Source organism: Panicum hallii, chromosome 5, assembly GCF_002211085.1.
Source record: "Panicum hallii strain FIL2 chromosome 5, PHallii_v3.1, whole genome shotgun sequence".
In the NCBI taxonomy this organism is placed as follows: Eukaryota; Viridiplantae; Streptophyta; class Magnoliopsida; order Poales; family Poaceae; genus Panicum; species Panicum hallii.
Window position 1 is genome coordinate 6,587,496 of NC_038046.1, and position 17,894 is coordinate 6,605,389.

At 53.8% G+C, this 17,894-nt stretch overlaps 4 protein-coding genes across 5 annotated transcripts; 2 read left to right on the forward strand and 2 right to left on the reverse strand.

Annotated features, from left to right (window-relative positions):
- The first annotated feature begins 4,191 nt into the window (after positions 1-4,191).
- Positions 4,192-8,441, forward strand: LOC112893962 (U-box domain-containing protein 16-like). The gene has a single exon (XM_025961502.1). The coding sequence runs from the start codon at positions 4,640-4,642 to the stop codon at positions 6,719-6,721; it is 2,082 nt and encodes a 693-aa protein (XP_025817287.1). The 5' UTR covers positions 4,192-4,639; the 3' UTR covers positions 6,722-8,441.
- Positions 8,442-11,856: 3,415 nt separating this feature from the next.
- On the reverse strand, positions 11,857-12,321 carry LOC112891815 (probable E3 ubiquitin-protein ligase ATL44). The gene has a single exon (XM_025958782.1). The coding sequence runs from the start codon at positions 12,319-12,321 to the stop codon at positions 11,857-11,859; it is 465 nt and encodes a 154-aa protein (XP_025814567.1).
- Positions 12,322-13,437: 1,116 nt separating this feature from the next.
- Positions 13,438-15,531, forward strand: LOC112891505 (protein GRAVITROPIC IN THE LIGHT 1-like). 2 transcript variants are annotated; one of them, XM_025958386.1, is made up of 2 exons: positions 13,438-13,877; positions 14,088-15,531. In XM_025958386.1, the coding sequence occupies exon 2, from the start codon at positions 14,149-14,151 to the stop codon at positions 15,505-15,507; it is 1,359 nt and encodes a 452-aa protein (XP_025814171.1). In that variant the 5' UTR covers positions 13,438-13,877; positions 14,088-14,148; the 3' UTR covers positions 15,508-15,531. The 2 variants fall into 2 exon arrangements, with proteins under 2 accessions (XP_025814171.1, XP_025814172.1); XM_025958387.1 differs by having other exon boundaries at positions 13,438-13,716; positions 13,803-15,531.
- A 65-nt stretch (positions 15,532-15,596) lies between these two features.
- LOC112891506 lies at positions 15,597-16,620 on the reverse strand. The gene is made up of 3 exons (XM_025958389.1): positions 16,301-16,620; positions 16,133-16,196; positions 15,597-15,945 (listed from the first exon to the last, which is right to left on the reverse strand). Exons 1-3 carry the CDS (start codon positions 16,568-16,570, stop codon positions 15,776-15,778), a joined length of 504 nt encoding a protein of 167 aa, XP_025814174.1. The 5' UTR covers positions 16,571-16,620; the 3' UTR covers positions 15,597-15,775.
- Positions 16,621-17,894: the final 1,274 nt, after the last annotated feature.

Sequence of the window (17,894 nt, forward strand, 5' to 3'; positions counted from 1 at the left end):
CGCATGCAATCGTGCCTTGAGGGGACTGGGGACACGCACCTGAGCGAGATTCAATCACGCCGTGGACCGTCGTTTCGCAGCGTTTACTCCCGAGTCACCTGGATGGCTGGATGCCGTCCCTGCGGCCTGGCACCAGAAAAACGCGCGACGCAATCAACCATGTGTCGCTCGCTGCGTCCCGGCGCTTTAGGGGGACGCGGACCTCTAACGTGGTGCATGCGATGCGGTTGCGAGGTTGGTGGCACGTCGCCGGCCGGCCGGCGGGAACGCTCCGAGGTGCCTCGGCTCCGGACCCAGCCCTAGTTGGCTGGTTTGGTGGGGGGTGGGGTGCGGCAGCCACGAAAGCAAGCGGAGGACATGTCGCTGGGCTTTCGCGATCGGCCATTTCGGACCGGACCCGGGCGGCCCCTTTCTCAAGCCTTAACTCGAGCGCCATTTTCATACAGACCTACTAGGGACAGCGGACCTAACCCCCCTCTCTCTGCCTCCTGCTCCTCGAAGCTGTTCTCGTCTCTCCTTGTTGCGTCCCTGTCCCGCGCTGAACCACATGCCGCCGTTCGGAAAGGACGTGCGTGCGTGCATGCCGTCTAGATGGCCGCCGAGCGAGAGATGGGCGATGTGATCGAGCCGAGTCTTGCTGAGGGTACGTGCTAGCTAGCTGCAACTGCAACGCTGATCCGGCCACACGTACGGGCGATTTTGATTTGGAAGGGTATCGGCCGCTGCTCCCCCTCCGGCCTACGGCTCGTCGTACGGGGCTGATGCACATGGCTTGGGATTTGGGTGCTGAAACGTTGAAACTAAACCTTCGCAGGATCAGGGGCGCATCAAAATCCGGCGCGAGGGGAGCCGAAGCCGATGCGCGCGGCGTGGGCCGCCTTGGCTTCGCCCGGTCCCAATTCTCCCATTCCATCCGGGGGGGGGGGGGGGGGGGGGGGCGGGGGGGGGGAGGGGGGGGCGGGGGGGTCGCGCGGTCGCAAACTCGCAAGCAGCCGGACCAAGCGAAACCAGCGGCGGAGCTTATCGCTCCAGCTCGGACTGGCAGGGCCCGAATTCGACACCACCCCGGCCGGTGTCAGGGACACGGGGCCCCAGCGCACGCGGAGCGCCAATTTGCTCGCCCCGGATAGGTCGGTCAGGTCTCTGTCTCATCCCTGCCGCCGCGGCCGGGCACCTGCAGAACTTAACGGCTCCACTGCGGCGCTGCGCCTCCGATCCGCCCGGTCCCATTTACTGGGTGCCGCGGCGGCGGCGGCGAACTCTCTCGTCGTGCCGTCTCGCTCGCTGGCGCGCCGGTGCTCCGCAGGTGGCACACCTCCACCGCCGGAATGTCTGCCTCCAGCACTGCACTTGTGCTGTTGGCTGTTGCGTGTGGCAACAGCAACTACTTGCAGATAACGAGAAGATTTCTGTTTTAGCAGGGTACAGCACAGGTGCACGCACGCATGTCCAGCCATCTCCCCTCCAATCTCTTCTACGGTTCTACCTAAAAGGCGTATCCATGACACCCTGGCGACTGATACGGCCGAGGCTACAATAAGCGGCGTCGTGCGAGCTTTCATGCACCGACGACCGACGAGCCCCCAGTTATGCTCCCGGCCATACATCTGTCCTCTCACTCTCGCGCAGGCATCAGAAGCTGTTTTTTGGTAGGAGCAGCTGTTTTTTTTCCTAAAAAAAAGAGCAGCTGGTTCAGTGCAAGCTTTCTTTCACGCCTGAATTCCGTACGGCAAAACGGAAGAGGACGAGCCATAGGCAAAGATTCAATTGGCAGGTGGACTATATTTTTTAGTTAGATATTTTTTGTGGGTTTGAGCAACGGTTCTGTGGGTTAGGAATCTCAATGGATGGCCATTACGTGCTCAAGGGTTAAAAGGTCGAGAGATTGTTCCCTTTATCTTTTATGTGGGTGCCACAAACCAAACCTTTATCCGGTGCTGTCTAATTGATGACAGAGTGCAATGTAACTACTGATAAAAAAAAGGGGCAGTGGTACAGAAACAAGTGCTTATGGCATCTTAAAGATGAAGGAATGCATGCATGCGCACACTCATGATTAGGTGGGTAATTGACTCTACTTATAAAACCTCGATGATAGATTAGGTGCGGCATCATATCATTGATCATGCTATCGTTTTTTCTTCCCGTGTCTTTGCCTTTTCTTTCAGTGTGTCCCCCCCCCCCCAACCCCACCCCAACACACACACACACACACACACACACACTGATGACGTCTTTCAATATTATACCGCGAAGATAGCACAATCATTCGAATGACGAATAAAAACGTACTCCTACATCGTTAAATAGAAATGGGAATAAATGTGAGATTGGACTATAGTAAGTCAATACCTGCCCTACTTTAAGTATGAGGCACAGCAAAACTGATAGAGGAGAAAATGATAGGGGCAGAAAGAGGAGAATCTAATTGATAGATAAACATCAATATATGTCTAAACAAACCTGCCGGCGATTCATCTATGTCCGTGAAGGAACTTTTAGAAAACAGTATTTGTTAATGCCTCATCTCCACCGAAGCCACGGAAAAAACTTTTCTTCAGCTTCAAACCACGTTCCTGATCATGATTCATGATACCGTAACAACTCCCCACTGACCATCCAATCCATGTCGCTGAATATGACCGTGGGTCCACATCTAGTCAGCCCAAATACCCACTGTTTTCGAATTAGGTGTCGCCTTGCAAAGTTGGTCGGAATTCAGTTACCGGTGCCTGCGGCTATCAGTTCGTGCGCAGCCTGTTTAAATTGACCGCGTATATCCAGGACCGCCAAGTCAAACAAAGGGCCCGCACGGTTCAGGTTGATGCCATGTATCGAGCCGTGCCCGTCTTGCCGCGGCGCGGCTGCGTGCGCCGGCCGTCTGGCCACCAGCCCACCACCACCACCCCGCACCAACCAAAGACGCCGTCGCGTGTGCCGGACACGCCGGCGGAAAGCCGCGCCACCACTAGGAGATGAACTACGAGGAAGGTTAGCAGGCGAAGGAAGAACGCGCACGTGAAGCCGGCTGCGGAAACCGGCCACGTTCCCCGCACCCGCGCGCGATCACCGCGTCGGCGGCGAGGCCGGACCACGTTGCGGGTTTCGGCTTAGTTGGAGAGGGCCGAACCGCGGCCGCAGGGGTTAAAAGAGTAACGGGTCAACAGGGTAGCCAGGCCTTGGTTAGGCCGGCCGGCGGCGCGGGCTGTGGCCTGTGGCCTCTTCCAAATGGCGTCGTGCGGCTTGGAATTCGATCGGGTCAGATGATGATTGCTTGTTCCACATGGCACCGCCGCTCGTAATTAGGAGCCCGGCTCGTTGCAGCTGCTTGATCTTCTTATTCTTTCTTTTTTTTGCATTGGTCTCGCCGTCCGACCTGTTTGGATCCTTCGAAGGCTGCTGCTCTGTATCCCTCTCTGTCTGGACTCTGCAGGGAGGGAGAAACAAAAAAGAAAAGAAAAGAAATATTGCTCTGCAGACTGCAGCATTCTGACCGCGTCAGCTGGACAATATGCGAGAGGAATGTAGAGCCGGAAAGAGAATTCAGCTGCAGAGTTTTCAGAGCCCTGATTGTGATTGGATTGGATTGGGTACTAGCGACCCAACTCCGGTAAAATACCCACGGAGAAAAAGAGGAGCTCCGGTGTTGTTGGAAGGATCCAAGCGGCGCACTGTTCAATGTGGAAGCACGCTGTGTCAGAATTGGCGACGAGGGCACATCACATCGATCGCCCAGTCGCCTGCTTTGACCGGCAGAAATTCACAGCTGAGGCCTGCGAAAATTCACCAGCCTATCCTTGGCTCTACCCTCGCTCTAAAATCCCGTCGAGCGTCGAGTCTGCTCGCCTGATGCTAAAACGCTAGCAGAAACAACTTTTATTACACTAGTTTCTCTCTCTCTCTCTCTCTCTCTCTCTCTCTCTCTCTCTCTCTCCCACGTGAAGCTGCCATGAACCAGAACATTAGAAAGTTACAGCAACCCAAGGAATCCGCGGAGCAGCAGATGGTTTCGAAGAAATCGCACGATTGTTTCTTAAAAAGTTTCAGTAAGAGTGACACAGATTAGTTTAAGAACCGAACCATCCTTGGATTCTCGCGAGCCCATGCTGGCCGTGGTCCTCCACTCCTCTGAAAAAAGACACAAACAAGGGAGCCGGATCTCATTCTCGTGCGCTCTCACACCTTGCTGTCGGCCGTCAACGCACTGTTTGTATGCCAGTCTTCTCCCCCTCGCGCCGCCGCCGAGCGAGCGATCCGATCGAGCCGGAGCTGAGTCACCAATTCACCATTGACCCATCCCGCCACATTCCTCACCCCATCCCCCCTCCGTCCCTTCTCCATCCAACGGCCGCCGGCTCACCCGCCTCTTCCAAACATCTTCCCTCCCAGGGCCACTCCATATTAAACCCGAACCGAGAGTCACCATTAAACTAAGCACATGAAGCACAACCATCACAGAAGATAAGCAAGAAAAACCCCCATTCGCGATTCCCTCCAGCTCTCAACCAACTGCGCACGCCTACTGCCTCGTCATTTATAAGCCTCCCTCTCTTCTCCGCTCCGTCATCGTACACCATTCCCACTAAACCAGCCGTTCCTCTAGGTGTTAGTTACCAGGCAGTTCCAATTCCCAATCACCATGGCTAATCCAAGAACGGTGCTGACCTCCGCGCCGTCGCCGCCCGGATGCTGCCCCTCCTCCTCCTCCTCCTCGTCGTCGGTGGCGTTCGTGCCGCCGTCGCCATCCGACGGGGAGCTGCTCCGGTCGCTGCACCGCCTCGCGCGGGACCTGTCCGCCGCCGCCGCCGCCGAGACGCCGGCCCCGTTCCTGCGCGCCGCGCTCGCGTCCATCACGAGGCGGTCCAAGCTCCTGGCGGCCGCGCTCGACGACCTGGTCGCGTGCGCCGCGGCGGGCGACCTGCCGCGGTCCGCGTCGCTGTGCCTCCGCGAGGTGCTCCTCGTGCTGCAGCGCTTCAAGGCCCTCGCCGCCGACTGCGCCGCGCGGAGCCGGATGCGGCTGCTGCTGCAGTCGGACGAGATCGAGGAGGAGGTGCGGGAGCTGCACCAGGACCTGGCCACGCTGCTCGACCTCCTCCCCGTCGCCGAGCTGGGCCTCGCCGAGGACGTCGTGGACCTGCTGGCGCTCGCGTCGCGCCAGTGCCGGCGGTTCGCGCCGGCGGCCGGGGCGGAGCAGGCGCTCAAGGCCAGGGTGCTGTCGCTCATACAGGGAATCGAGCGGGAGATCGTGCCGGAGCGGGAGCGGCTGGAGGAGATCCTGGAGGAGGTGGGCATCAGTGACGCGGCGAGCTGCGGCGACGAGATCGAGAGCCTCGAGCGGGAGATCGGCGACCGCGCCTCGGAGAGGTGGACGGACGCCATGATCGCGCTCGTCGGCCTGCTCCGGTACGCCAAGTGCGTCCTGTTCAGCGCCACGCCCCGGCCTTCAGATTCCAAGCCGAACCCCGAGGTCGAAGAGGAGGCGGAGCCACCGGCGCCGCCGCCGGACTTCCGCTGCCCCATCACCCTCGACATCATGCGCGAACCCGTTGTCGTCGCCAGCGGCCAGACATACGACCGCGAGTCCATCGCCCGGTGGTTCGATTCCGGCAAGTCAACGTGCCCCAAGACAGGGCAGGTCCTCACCAATCTGGAGCTCGTGCCCAACAAGGCTCTCAGGAATCTCATCGCCAAGTGGTGCCGGGGGAACGGCGTCGCCGTGGAGAGCAGTGAGGCCAGCAAGAGCGAGCCGGCGCAGGCGGTGTCCGCGAACAAGGCCGCGCTGGAGGCGGCGCGCATGACGGCAACGTTCCTGGTGAAGAAGCTCTCCATCTCATTCTCCCCTGACGCGGCCAACCGCGTCGTGCACGAGATCCGGTTGCTGTCCAAGTCCGGCAACGACTGCCGCGCGTTCGTCGGAGAGGCCGGGGCCGTGCCGATGCTGGTGCCCCTGCTCTACTCCGAGGACGCGGGGCTCCAGCTGAACGCCGTCACGGCGCTGCTGAACCTCTCCATCCTCGAGGCCAACAAGAAGCGCATCATGCACGCCGAGGGCGCCGTGGAGGCGGTCACCCACATCATGAGCTCCGGCGCGACGTGGCGCGCCAAGGAGAACGCGGCGGCTGCCGTGCTTAGCCTGGCGTCCGTCCACACCTACCGGCGCCGCCTCGGCCGGAACCTGTCCATCGTGGAGAAGTTAGTGCACCTGGTGCGCACCGGCCCGACGAGCACCAAGAAGGACGCATTGGCCGCGCTGCTGTCGCTGGCCGGCGAGCGGGAGAACGTCGGGAAGCTCGTGGACGCCGGCGTGGCGCAGGTGGCCCTGTCGGCGGTCAGCGAGGAGGAGACCGCGGCCGCGGTGCTGGCCGCATTGGCGAAGCGCGGCGGCGCGGAGGCGATCGTGGGCATGGAGGGCGCCGTGGCGCGGCTGGTGGCCGAGATGCGTCGCGGCACGGAGTGGGGCCGGGAGAACGCGACGGCAGCGCTGGTGCTCCTGTGCCGGCGTCTGGGGGCGCGCGCGGTGACGCAGGTGATGGCCGTGCCCGGCGTGGAGTGGGCCATCTGGGAGCTGATGGGCACCGGCACGGAGCGCGCCCGTCGCAAGGCCGCGTCGCTCGGCAGGATATGCCGGCGGTGGGCCGCCGCCTCGGCCGCCGACGGCGAGCGCGGCAACGGGTGCCCCGCCGGCGCCAGCGTCGTGCCGCCGGCCATGATGGCGTCATGATCGAGTCGCGATGCCGGATAGGATAAGCTCAGAAAAGAAAGGATTCTTTCCTCCTCTTCTCTTTCATCATGTACAAAAAGTTTGCTTAGGCTGTCACGATTCTTTGATCAGAGAGAGATAATGGCGAGTGGCTGATCAACTGTGCATACGGAGACCTCTGTACCAAATGCAAAATTTCCTCCATTTCTACCAGAATTTTAGTCTACGGCAGTTGGCGGTTCTAAACAGCAATGAAAAAAATGGGATTAGTTTGAGACTCCATTTGCTGATCTGTGGCCTGTCATCAAACGAGGATAACAAAAAGAAGAAGAGGTTTGCTCCTGAACCGTCCGGACGTCTGAGCTACTGTTTGGTACAGGAGGGAAAGCAACGGGATTTGTTCCGATTAGCCAGGTGATGGGGCCGTCCCGTCTGCTCTCTGCTCCATCATCCAGCCGTAAACAGAAGCAGGCGAAGCGACCGCGGTGCATTGGCGCCTTTAGTTTTTGGCTATAGGAGTATCATTGATGGGGTGGTTGATGGGTCCCCTGCGGCCTGCGCGAGCGGAGGAGTGATTGCCTGATGATCGGGACCAGGAACCGGCCACCCTTTCACCCTCTGAGGAGGAGATGGTGTCCACGGCACGGTACGGGAATACGGGATGCCCTGGTGCCCAACCGCCTCGCTACGCCACGAGCAGGTGCCGGATGGTTCGCCGGTTCCAGGCTTCCAGCGAAGCGCCGCGCAGCCGAGGCGAGGGCGGCGGGCTGACCGCGGCCGCGCGCCGCCGGCTGCCGACCAGCCGTGGTTTTCTTCTCGGTTTCGATGCTGATGCGGCAGGGCCGGAGAAGAGTGCAGCTTCTTCTCGGATCGCGCGGCGTGTTTCTTGTGCGCGTGCGCGGGCGCTGGGCGGCTCGTCCTCGTCCTCTTGCGGCTTGCCGAGTTTGACCCGGCCATCTCGATCCAGCTGGGTGCTTTCGTGGCGTTCAAAAGATGGTTTAAACCTTGGGTTTAGGCATATCTTTTCAGGCAAGGAAGCACGACATCTTGCTTCCCAGTGGAAAGCTGAGAGATGCTGTTCCCTGTCATGCTGCACGAAGCATTGCCTTTTCGTTTTCTCCTATTCTAATCGGTGTGGCGCTGTTCTGTCCGTTCTTTGCATCTCTTCACCCAGCCGACTGCAAAGATGACGCGTCGGCAGAGTTGCAGCTGCTTGTTTATCATGAAATCAGATCCGGCGTGTATTGAGTTATTGACAGACACATCCCGTGAAGTCCACTGTTGGAACCATTCCGAAAAACAAGCCAGTTCACGCCGTAATTCCATGTTGACAAGTGCATGGAAGCGATCGTCATCGCGGATGACCTCACCAGAGAAATGCAAGGGTTGACCTAGCTAAAACATACTCCTCTGCAGCTAATTTCTTTAAGAAAGCATCTGTAACCGGCGTCTAGAACAGAGTACTAGTTGGCTTTTCATTTTTAAACGGGCGGCAGGACAGCGTCCTTTTCCATTGAAAGGGTGCAAAACAAGCAGAAGATGCAGAAACTTGGTTGATACAGTCAAGCACTCAAATGGTGTTTATTGCCAAATGGTGAGCACTCGGCCTCTATCTAGAACAGATGCTGAACAGCAGCAGGTGACGGGGAGACCAGTAGGATCACAACCGGAACCATCATCCCTATCCTGTAACCGCATCTATCTCGCCGAGTCAAGAAGGAGAAAGAACGATGTGAAAGTACATGTCATCAGACTGTAAATATCTGGATTTTTTTCCCGTTCTCCCAAACGGCAATTTGGTCAGTATCACCATCACTCTTTGGTCGATTCACATCGTTGATTAGCCTTAGTAGCATCTTCTTTGCCCTTTTGGACCCGTCGCAGATTGCAACCTCCGCTGCTCGCGAGGAACCCGGTCGGTCTTGCAGCCACAAAGCGGGAGGCGGCGTGGCCGGACGCCGGCGCGGGCGGCGGCCACTCAAACCCGGGCGCGTCCCAAGAAACGGCAACCCCCCGAGTTAAGGCCCGTTGAAATCCGGCGCGGCGCGTTCGTTGCCTGCACATTTCAGTCGTTTCGTGTTCCCCCCGATGGCGATCGATCCCGGCGGCGCCGTTCGTGGGGACGATCGAGCCGCTGATCCGCGGCCACGCCATCCTCCGGCAGGTTGCTGGGCGTGCAAGGCATGGAACTCGCCAAACGCGGCCGGGCGGGCGTCCAGCGGCCGGACCGGTCTGCTGGCTGCTGCTGTTCGCCTGTTCCTTGTTGCTGACAGAATTGCAACGTGGAGCACGGGGAGTTCATGGAATTTTGCTTCGTGGAGGCGCCCAAGATCACAAGAGGCAGCTTGCTGGTTACTCAATGCGATTGAGCTTGCCACGCTGAGGACGAGGCGTGGCACACTGGCAGAACACAGGGACGAGTCCCAGTTCCAGTTCTTGCAGTCTTCCAGATGAACTAGCTCGTCCTCCTGACAGGCGGTCAGTTACGTGCCTGAAACTGTTCTGCTGTTGGAGATAATCTTAGATAACCCGAACTATAGGTGTCCAAGCTTGAGTGAATGACAAGATCTTCAGGATATCGCATCGGAGGAAATGGCTCACATCAGAGAAGCTGGAAGAACAAGCCTGACCTGTGAAGACATATCAAACTGAAGTGGCGGAAAACCTCGGGTGCGGTTTCGGCGTGCCAAGCCAGATCGGCAGCCGTCTTGCATATTCTCTTTCACCAGCGCAAGCCTTATCGATTTATCAACTTGTTTGGATTTTCTTGGTGATTATCCTGACAGTATGCCAAGTAGCTTTCAGTCCCCGGAGTGGTCTACATGTCGATTGTTAATTGCCAAAAAATCTCGGATTTGTCAATCTGCATCCCTTTCACCCAGTGAACGTCGCCGTCTTATCCCCCAAGCGATCAATACGAGCTTCTGGCTCCATTCAGAGAAGTGCGCCTGCTCCTGCACTTGTATTGTGCAGTTGCAGGTAAATGAGGGTGTGCAGTTTGCGGAATGCTTCCGCACGTATATTCTAAGATGCTGAACAGTAAAACTGGGTTTGACTTCAAGTACATTCGGCATGTTATTCAGGTTAGCACATCACCAGGTCCAGGGGGTGGTTGATCTTTTTGGTTTTACAAGTGGTGACACCGATGACTAGTGGTGAATCAGGTAGCTTGTTCATTTTTATTTATCTTACCTTGATGGAAATTAGAATTAGTTTGTTTAAATAAGTGTTTTGGTCGATTCAATGATCTACCAAAGCGGAACTTGCATCCCTGCTTCTGCATGCCATCTGGCTGACCTTTGATTTTTCAAAAGAAAAAAAAAGGAATAGTCATTTTGTGGTTTCTGAGTTGCTTATGTCACGCAGGTTTGAAGTCCAACAGACAACCAACAATTGTATTGCACCGTTTGCAGATGACTGATGATGTGCAGTCTGTGGAATGCTACTGCACATGTATTCTTAGATGCTAACAGTGAAATTGAGTTTGACTTCAAGGACACTCAGCATGTTATGCCATGGAGGTTGATTTTTGCGGGCTTGTCCATGCCATCTGGTTTTCTGGCCTTTAGTTTCTGAAGAAATAGTCATTTGCTGCGTTTCTGAGTTGCTTATACCATGGAGGTTTGCCGTCCAATATTCAGCCAACAGTTGTACTATTAAAATTAAACGTCTCCCTCAAGGAAAAAAAAAACCCTGACATGTCAACCATCCACATGCATCACTTGGTCGACAGCAAATCGAGGAGACTTGAGATAAAATAGACGGCAAAAGAACTGTAGGTCAATAATGGCCAGTGGAGCAGCGGATTGGGTAATACCAAATCATTGTAGATTATGTAAGCAGGGACAGTATTATAATGGAGTACTGATGTTTTAAGGACTATATCTCGAAGCAGACATCTGGTGTTCTACCGTCTGCTAGTTAATGATATGTTATTACGCATGGCTGACAAAATCGATGCGATTTGCTCAGGATAGTTCGTCTAACTAATTGTACTCTGTATGACCGTATCAGGGACAATACCCCAATACAAAAAAAAGCCTGTCAAAAAAAATAAAACTACAAGATCTTTTCCATCACAACCGTCAGAACCATGAGGTCGATAGAAGAGAAAAAAAATAGAGCAAGGAAGATCTGGAAGAACTTTGATCGCACAATAAGACTACAACAGCGCTCATCCGAAGGACGCATGCCTAAAAATGCTTGAGAAACATTGGACAGGGCAAGGGTCTGTGCGCCTGTGCCCTGAGCCCCATTGAAATATGCCCTACAGCACTATTCTTTTTTTAAAAAAACGATACAGCACTATTCTTCTTCTAGGTTGTTCCCCCTCGTTTAAAATTCAGATGAGGAAGAAACAGAACATGCGATAAGGCTTTAGGCAGAAAGGGCCGTGTGATTGTATCGGGGGCCCAGTGACCTGGAAAGGCGTAGGCTCGGCCCGTTCGGTCGGTCAGGCGACCGAAAAAGAAAATACTATACCTCATACTGGGTATGCAGCACTATGAAGCCCAGCAGATAATTTGTTTGCATCAGGGCCCAAAATTGATTATATTTTTGGCCCATGAGGCTTTCCGCATGCAAGCATTGTGTTACGCGCAACATAAGATCCCTTCGTCCTCTCAAAAAAAAAAACATAAGATCCCTTCGTGAACTGAACTGAAACAAGGAAAAAAAAACAACAATAGTGCTATATAGTATGTTATTACTGACACATGCTAGCACAGCTTTGCAAGAGACATAAAGAACGTGGCTGTACACGTGACTATTTCCTCTATTTCTATTTACATATCGTATTAGATTTATTCTAAATTAAATTTATCTAACTTTAACCAAATTTATAGAAATAATAATAATTTACAATATCAAATTTATTTTATTAAATCCACCATGAAATATACATTGATAATGCATATGCTGGATAGCATAATTGTTGCTATATTTTTTATAGATTTGATCAAAATTAACTAATTTTAACTTAGAACCCGGAAGTATATACAAACCTACGATCAGTTAGCCTGTGTCGCGTATCCGTTGAATTTCTGTCACCATCACAAAAGAGCCCACCACACGCACGAGCATGTTAAAACAGCCCGCGTACACCGCGCTGCAGGCGCGCACCGCACCGTCCGTGTCGCCGGGCGGGTCACACTGACTCACACCATGGCGTCCACGATCTCGGTCGGCGACACGAGGACGTCGGCGCGGCACACGGGGCAGGTCCACTTGCGCTGGAGCCACAGGCCGATGCAGTCCGCGTGGTAGACGTGCCCGCACGGCCGCAGCCGCCGGCGACCGCCCCACCCCGCCTCCGCCAGCCGCGCCTTGCAGATGGCGCAGACCTCCACGTCGCCGTCGTCCCCCGGGTCCGGGCCCCGCTGCTGGCTGGCCCCTCCCCCCGGCTGGGGGCCCCCGAGGCCGGCGGCGACGTCGCCCTTGCTCTTGTTCAGCAGCCCTTCGTGCTTCCCCGTCGGGGACGCGCCGACGACGACGCCGCGCCCCTCCTTCGCGGCGGCGCAGCAGCGGCGCACGCCCCAGATGACGGCGCCGATCGCCCCGATGCCCGCGAAGACGCCGAGAGGTATGAACGGGCCGGCGATGCTCAGTACCCCGTCAGACATTGATGGTCCGAAGCTAGCGCCGCTGCACGTCGTGGCATGTACTAGTAGGTTGCTACGCTGCGCCGCACGCGTTTGCTGCTGGTGCCTGCAGGCGGGGGTGCGCGCTAATAGGTGCGGCAAGTTGGGAAGCAGGCCGCGGCTCGACTTGGTTTTGTTGCACGGTCTCTAATCCTAAACACGCTCGAATCTGGACATGCAATTCTTTCAGTCAGAAAAGAAATTAGATTCGGACAAATACTTGGATTCGACACCAAGTCAAGGGCTCATCGGCAAATTCGTCCCAAAACGAGCACAAACTAAATTACAAATGTTTGTGTTGCTGGAACAGGCACCGACGAAAGGTCCCATCCCAAAGCGGAACTTGTGATCCCGTAGCTTTTGCCTACCGAGGCGAGGGCTGATCGCTCGGTATTCAATACGGAGCGCCACGACAGGCGAAGCATGGGCCTAATGGCTAGTGCCAGCCTAATTAATGCGCCGTGTTAACCACGAGAACCCGTTAACAAGAATAGATCACGAGCTTTGCAAGATTTACAGGTGGACGTTGCGTGGATGCCATTGCTTGGCACCTCTCAAATGATGTGGCGATTTGCAAAACACAGCACGGGCTTTTGCGCTTTAAAGCTCGAAATCCTTTTTGCTTTGAGTTTTAAATTTGGAAAGAAAAGGAGCAGCTTTCATATGGGTTAAGGCAGGTTTGGGCTGTCCATTGTGAAATGCGCATTAGTGTCTCTCCCAGTTTAGATGGCGAGCTTGCTTATTCATTCCCTTACTACCACGACCAACGTTGTTTGGGTGGGCAGAGCAAATTCTGTCGTTCATGGTTCACGATGGCTCCCCGGAATAGTTTTCTAGAGGGTGCCAGGTTATAATATTAAGTGCACTCTAAATGACACTGAATACCTACCATTATTTTTGGGGAGGGCACTGAAGACTGAACTTATCCGAGCGGCAGAGCCGGCTCAAGATCAGTTTTCACCGGTCATAAACCCTTTTCTTAACTGCAACGTGACCACGTCCTCTGAACTTTGAAGGCCTGAATATTCCCCTTCCATCCCATGCTAAAGATCTGGAATAGAAGCTGAGAAGTCAGATCTGCAGTTACAGAGCCTAAAATAAAGAGATCAGCCGGTTACTGCCTTTCACTGGAGGCTGCAGAGAGCCGGTCAGAGGCGACGAACACGGCTCGCCAGTGCCCCAGCTGCCGCTAGGGTTTCCGAACCCCGCTTCCTTCGGTCGGCAGCATCCCTTGGCCTCTTGGGATTACAAAAGAAACGCACCGCACCTGGCTCCCACTTCCCTTTCTTTGTTCGAATCCATTGGAGCCCACGAGGTCGTTGCCTCCCTCCCTCCCCCAACCAAAACCCTCCAGGCCTCTACCTCTGCTACTAATAAGTGAGTCCCATCACCTCCAGCCTTGGATCCTGGAAGATTCTGCGCGATCTCATCATCTCACTCTCGCTGGGGCCTATTCTTGGCAGGCTTTTCGCTTCCTGGATCGGCGCTGATGTGCAGGAATGGCAGTTCTAGGAGTTTCAGGACCCGCCAGATAAAAGGTACCACTCATTACAGGAATCAGGTCTGTTCTGTTCTATTCTTGGATCGTCAGCTGTATTTGTTTCTTCTTCTGGATGGCAAACGGGTAGACGCAAATCCTTTATCCGCATATCGTGTTCTTGGCATTGATTTGATCGCAATAAACATCTTCGAAAGCCGCGATCTTTCTTCTTGGAATCTATGCGCGTTTGACTTGTTGTCTCACGCAGACTGAAGAGCACGAACACTCGGAGTTGGACGCTGCTCGGTCTCGTCCTGGACGGAGGAATCATGGAGATGGAGCCGGCAAAGGGGAAGATGAGGAGGACGTCTTCCAACCTGCTTCTGCGCATCACGGACATCTGCAAGGTGCATTCCGTCGGCGTCGCAGAGAGCGTCGGCGGGAAGCCCAAGGCCGAAAGCACCGGGGGGAGCAGTGAAGACGGTGCACACCTGAAAGTACACCCGCATCAAGTATCTGACCATGAGAGTTGCTCCGGAAGCTCCACTGCCCGCTATGAGGAAGCGGTTGTCGAGAAGCTTCTTGAGGCAATCTCTTGTCTGAAGCTGGCTTATGTCAAGGTTCAGCAAGCACATGTGCCATATGATCCTGAAAAGATTGCGGTCGCTGGTGAGCATTTCGCGTCAGAGATTGAAGGGACCTCTGGACTTAAGGATCTGTATGCCAGTGCCAACAAGTGGAGCAATCCAATGTACCAGTCTCATGTGAGCTCAAGAATCCATGAGCATCAGAAGCTCGCTGTGGATTTGCAGGCTGACATCTGCAAGAAAGATTCTGAACTTGCTCTGTTGCGAGCAGAGCTGGAAGAGCTGGAAAGGAGTAATATGGAACTGAAGCAGGAGGTTGATCGGAGAGCAATGCACAGAGAGAACAAAATTGGCATTGGCAAGGGGGAATCAGTGGATATGTTCATCGAATTGTTTGAGAGTTCGTCGAAGCATATACACGATTTTACAAAACTCATCATCAGTTGGATGAAAGTTTCAGGATGGGACCTCGGCATCTCTAAATTTCCAGTTGACAAATCTGTCGTATATGAGAAAAGGTCTCATAGGAAGTATGGTGTTGAGGCGTACTTTGCTGGTGCAATGCTTATGGGGACCAAAGAAGAGTACTTCTCCATGGATTCGTATGATCATGTTATGAGTTTTAAGGATCCATTTGATGCTCTTATGGAGGCTCCAAATTCTGCTTTTGGAAGATTTTGCCGAGAAAAGTATCTGGTGGCTGTACCCAGGAGTATGGAGGATTCCTTCTTGGGAAATTTGGATCACAGAGCATTTGTCGAGAGGGGCGGTCATCCAAGGACACAATTTTACCAGACATTTGCAAGAATGGCTCGATATGTTTGGGCATTGCTCACAGTTGCTCGCTACTTGAAACCAAGAGCTGAAATGTTCTTTGTAAAGGCCGGTGTTCAGTTTCAAAAGAAGCACATGGAAAGTGTACCAGCCAAATTGACCATGGAGGAAGCAAAGTTCAGTGTTGGCTTTACAGTAATGCCTGGCTTTAAGATTGGGTGCACTGTCATCAGGTGCAAGGTCTATATGTCCACGCTGGATGCACGGCACTTCCAAACACATCATATAACTAAAGCATTATGTAAGCAGAATGCAATAGCTTTATAGTAGTTCTATCAAATAAGCTTACGGTTGGAAGCTGCTCCTGTATTACGACGAGGAACATTAGCCAATATATATAACTGAAGAGCACTAACTTGTTGTGAAGTCTTATGCTACTATATGAAATATTTTCAGTGTTCTGATCTTTTCCGATTCATGCCTTTGTTCATATGGAAAATTGAACCTATAGCAGAATCCAGGCCCTTTGAGGCCATAACAAAATCTATATATCTAACCATGAGTGAAACAATGCTTCTGATGGAACAATCGAAGTTCATCTGGCAAAAAGTTTGGTGAAGAAGTTTGCCGGTTTTGGGTTCTCCAAGCATGCCACATGCGCATATCTCCCTAGTTTGTCAACCTGCCTTGGCTCCCCCCTTGTGTCCTTCTTGCAGATCTTGCAGGTCTTATCGACCCACCCGTCCTCCACGTATTCCCCGTCGACTGTATTTGTAACCAATTTGGTTGGTCAGTATTCACTATTCAGTAACTTGATATTCATTCTCTTGTTCAGAAAAGAAAAGCTAGCAATTCAGGCCTGTAGTTTTGACATATATATCGCACTAGACAGCTTATCCAGTGCTGCAGTGTTTATGTGAATATAAGTACTCATGATACTGAGATACGGTACCATCGACATACGACTTGAAGAAATCATTGTAGGTGCCGCCAATCTTCCTCCTAAGTGCTCCGTACTTGATTGCAAACCCAAGCAGAAGTTAATCAGCATACAGGAAAGTTCAGATAACAGATTGTAACATCGTTGATCCGCAGTTGGTTTGGATCAGTGATTCCATACCTGTTCCCTAGTCATCCTCCCTCCACCTTTGGTCTTCTCCCGGGCCTCGTACAGCAGCTCGGCGTCCTTCTCCGACCTGACCTGCGAGAAGTCCAGCGCCTCGGTGATGCTCCCAAACAGGGACTGCTTGTTGCCCTCCTCCTCATTTCCCTTTGCATAAGCTCTAACTGATCTGGGGCTACCACCGCTCGGCCTGAAGGACGGCATGGTCTGGTGAGCTCCAAACGTGGAGCTCTTGGAAGGGGTCACCGGAAGAGCCCTCATGGCCATGGCTTCAGGAGTTCTGTTGCAACTGGTCTCTGCACAAGTACAGGCTCGCCAAGAGATCGGCCATTATATATGCAGGAGGATTTGGGGCGCGGACAGGCCGCAGGCGGCGGCAGCCGGCAGCATGGCAGTTTTGTGTGGAGGGCGCAGGGCTACGTGGTGAAAGGAAAGCCTGCTGAAACGAGAGGGGGATTCTGGCCCAGAACGACGTGGGTGCGTTCAGGCTTCAGACAACAGGAAGGTGTTGAACGCTGCTGCCTGCAGCGCTGTGCGTGGCCTGGGAAGGAGATGGCTCGCAGCAGCTGGGGGACTCTGGTTGCGTGGCTGGTTTAGCTGATGTGTACATGAAGGGATATTTGTGGAGCAGAAACACTTTGCATGTTTGCACAGAAATGAAAAAAAAAACTGTTGTGGAAATGGCAGCCGTAAAACTAACAAATCTCAGGACCGCGCATTAGCTTGAAATAAAGTAACCACGTGCACCGTGCACGGTATCATCAGCCATCAGGACATCATCAATCCTAGACGTGATTGTTTATCTTCTTCGCTTGACTTGGTTCCTGATAAGTACAAGGTACAGCACCGGCATAGAGCCCCGAGCAGACCTGACTTTAGCTCGGACTTGGATGAGTTCATTCATTTGTAGAAAGCAAGGTCTATCAAGATTTTGATGTTATTCTAATCCTAGGATCTCCAAATACTCGTGCATAATGCCTGGATGCTGGGCTATGCTGGGCACTAGTGCGTGCTATGCTTGACCGCGGCGCTTAAGAAAAAAAGAGGAAACATTTCTGCGCCCTCGAGAGAGTTTCAGATTAGGCAATTTGACGCCTGAACGTTAGCAGAAAGCAGGGACCACTTGGAAGAGAAGATTGGGCCGGCCACGGACGCCTGACTGCATGACCTCCTACCGCATGCAAATCAAAAAACGCTGAGCTGAACGAAGCACCCAGCTGGGTGGACTCGGTCGAGCAAGGCAAGAGGCATGTGGGCCTCAGGTGCCGCCGTCTCCATGATTCCCCAGGGTGTAAGCACGTTGAATATTGAGGTGGAGAAGAGAGGAGAAACGGACCGTAAGATTACAACTAGTTTTAACATGAGAATAAAAAAATTTGTGAGAGAGATAAGTGGATCATGTGTTAATAGTAAAAAGGCTAACCATTATACAAGTAGGACGAGAGATAGGCTCTTACAGCCAGCAGCCGGCTGTATTATTAACCTTGCTATCACACCGAAGCACCAGCAGCGGCCGAAACAAAATCATGGCGCCGTGCCGTGTCACGCCCCTTTCGCGTGGCGCCGGCCGATCGGTCGAATCAAAGCCACG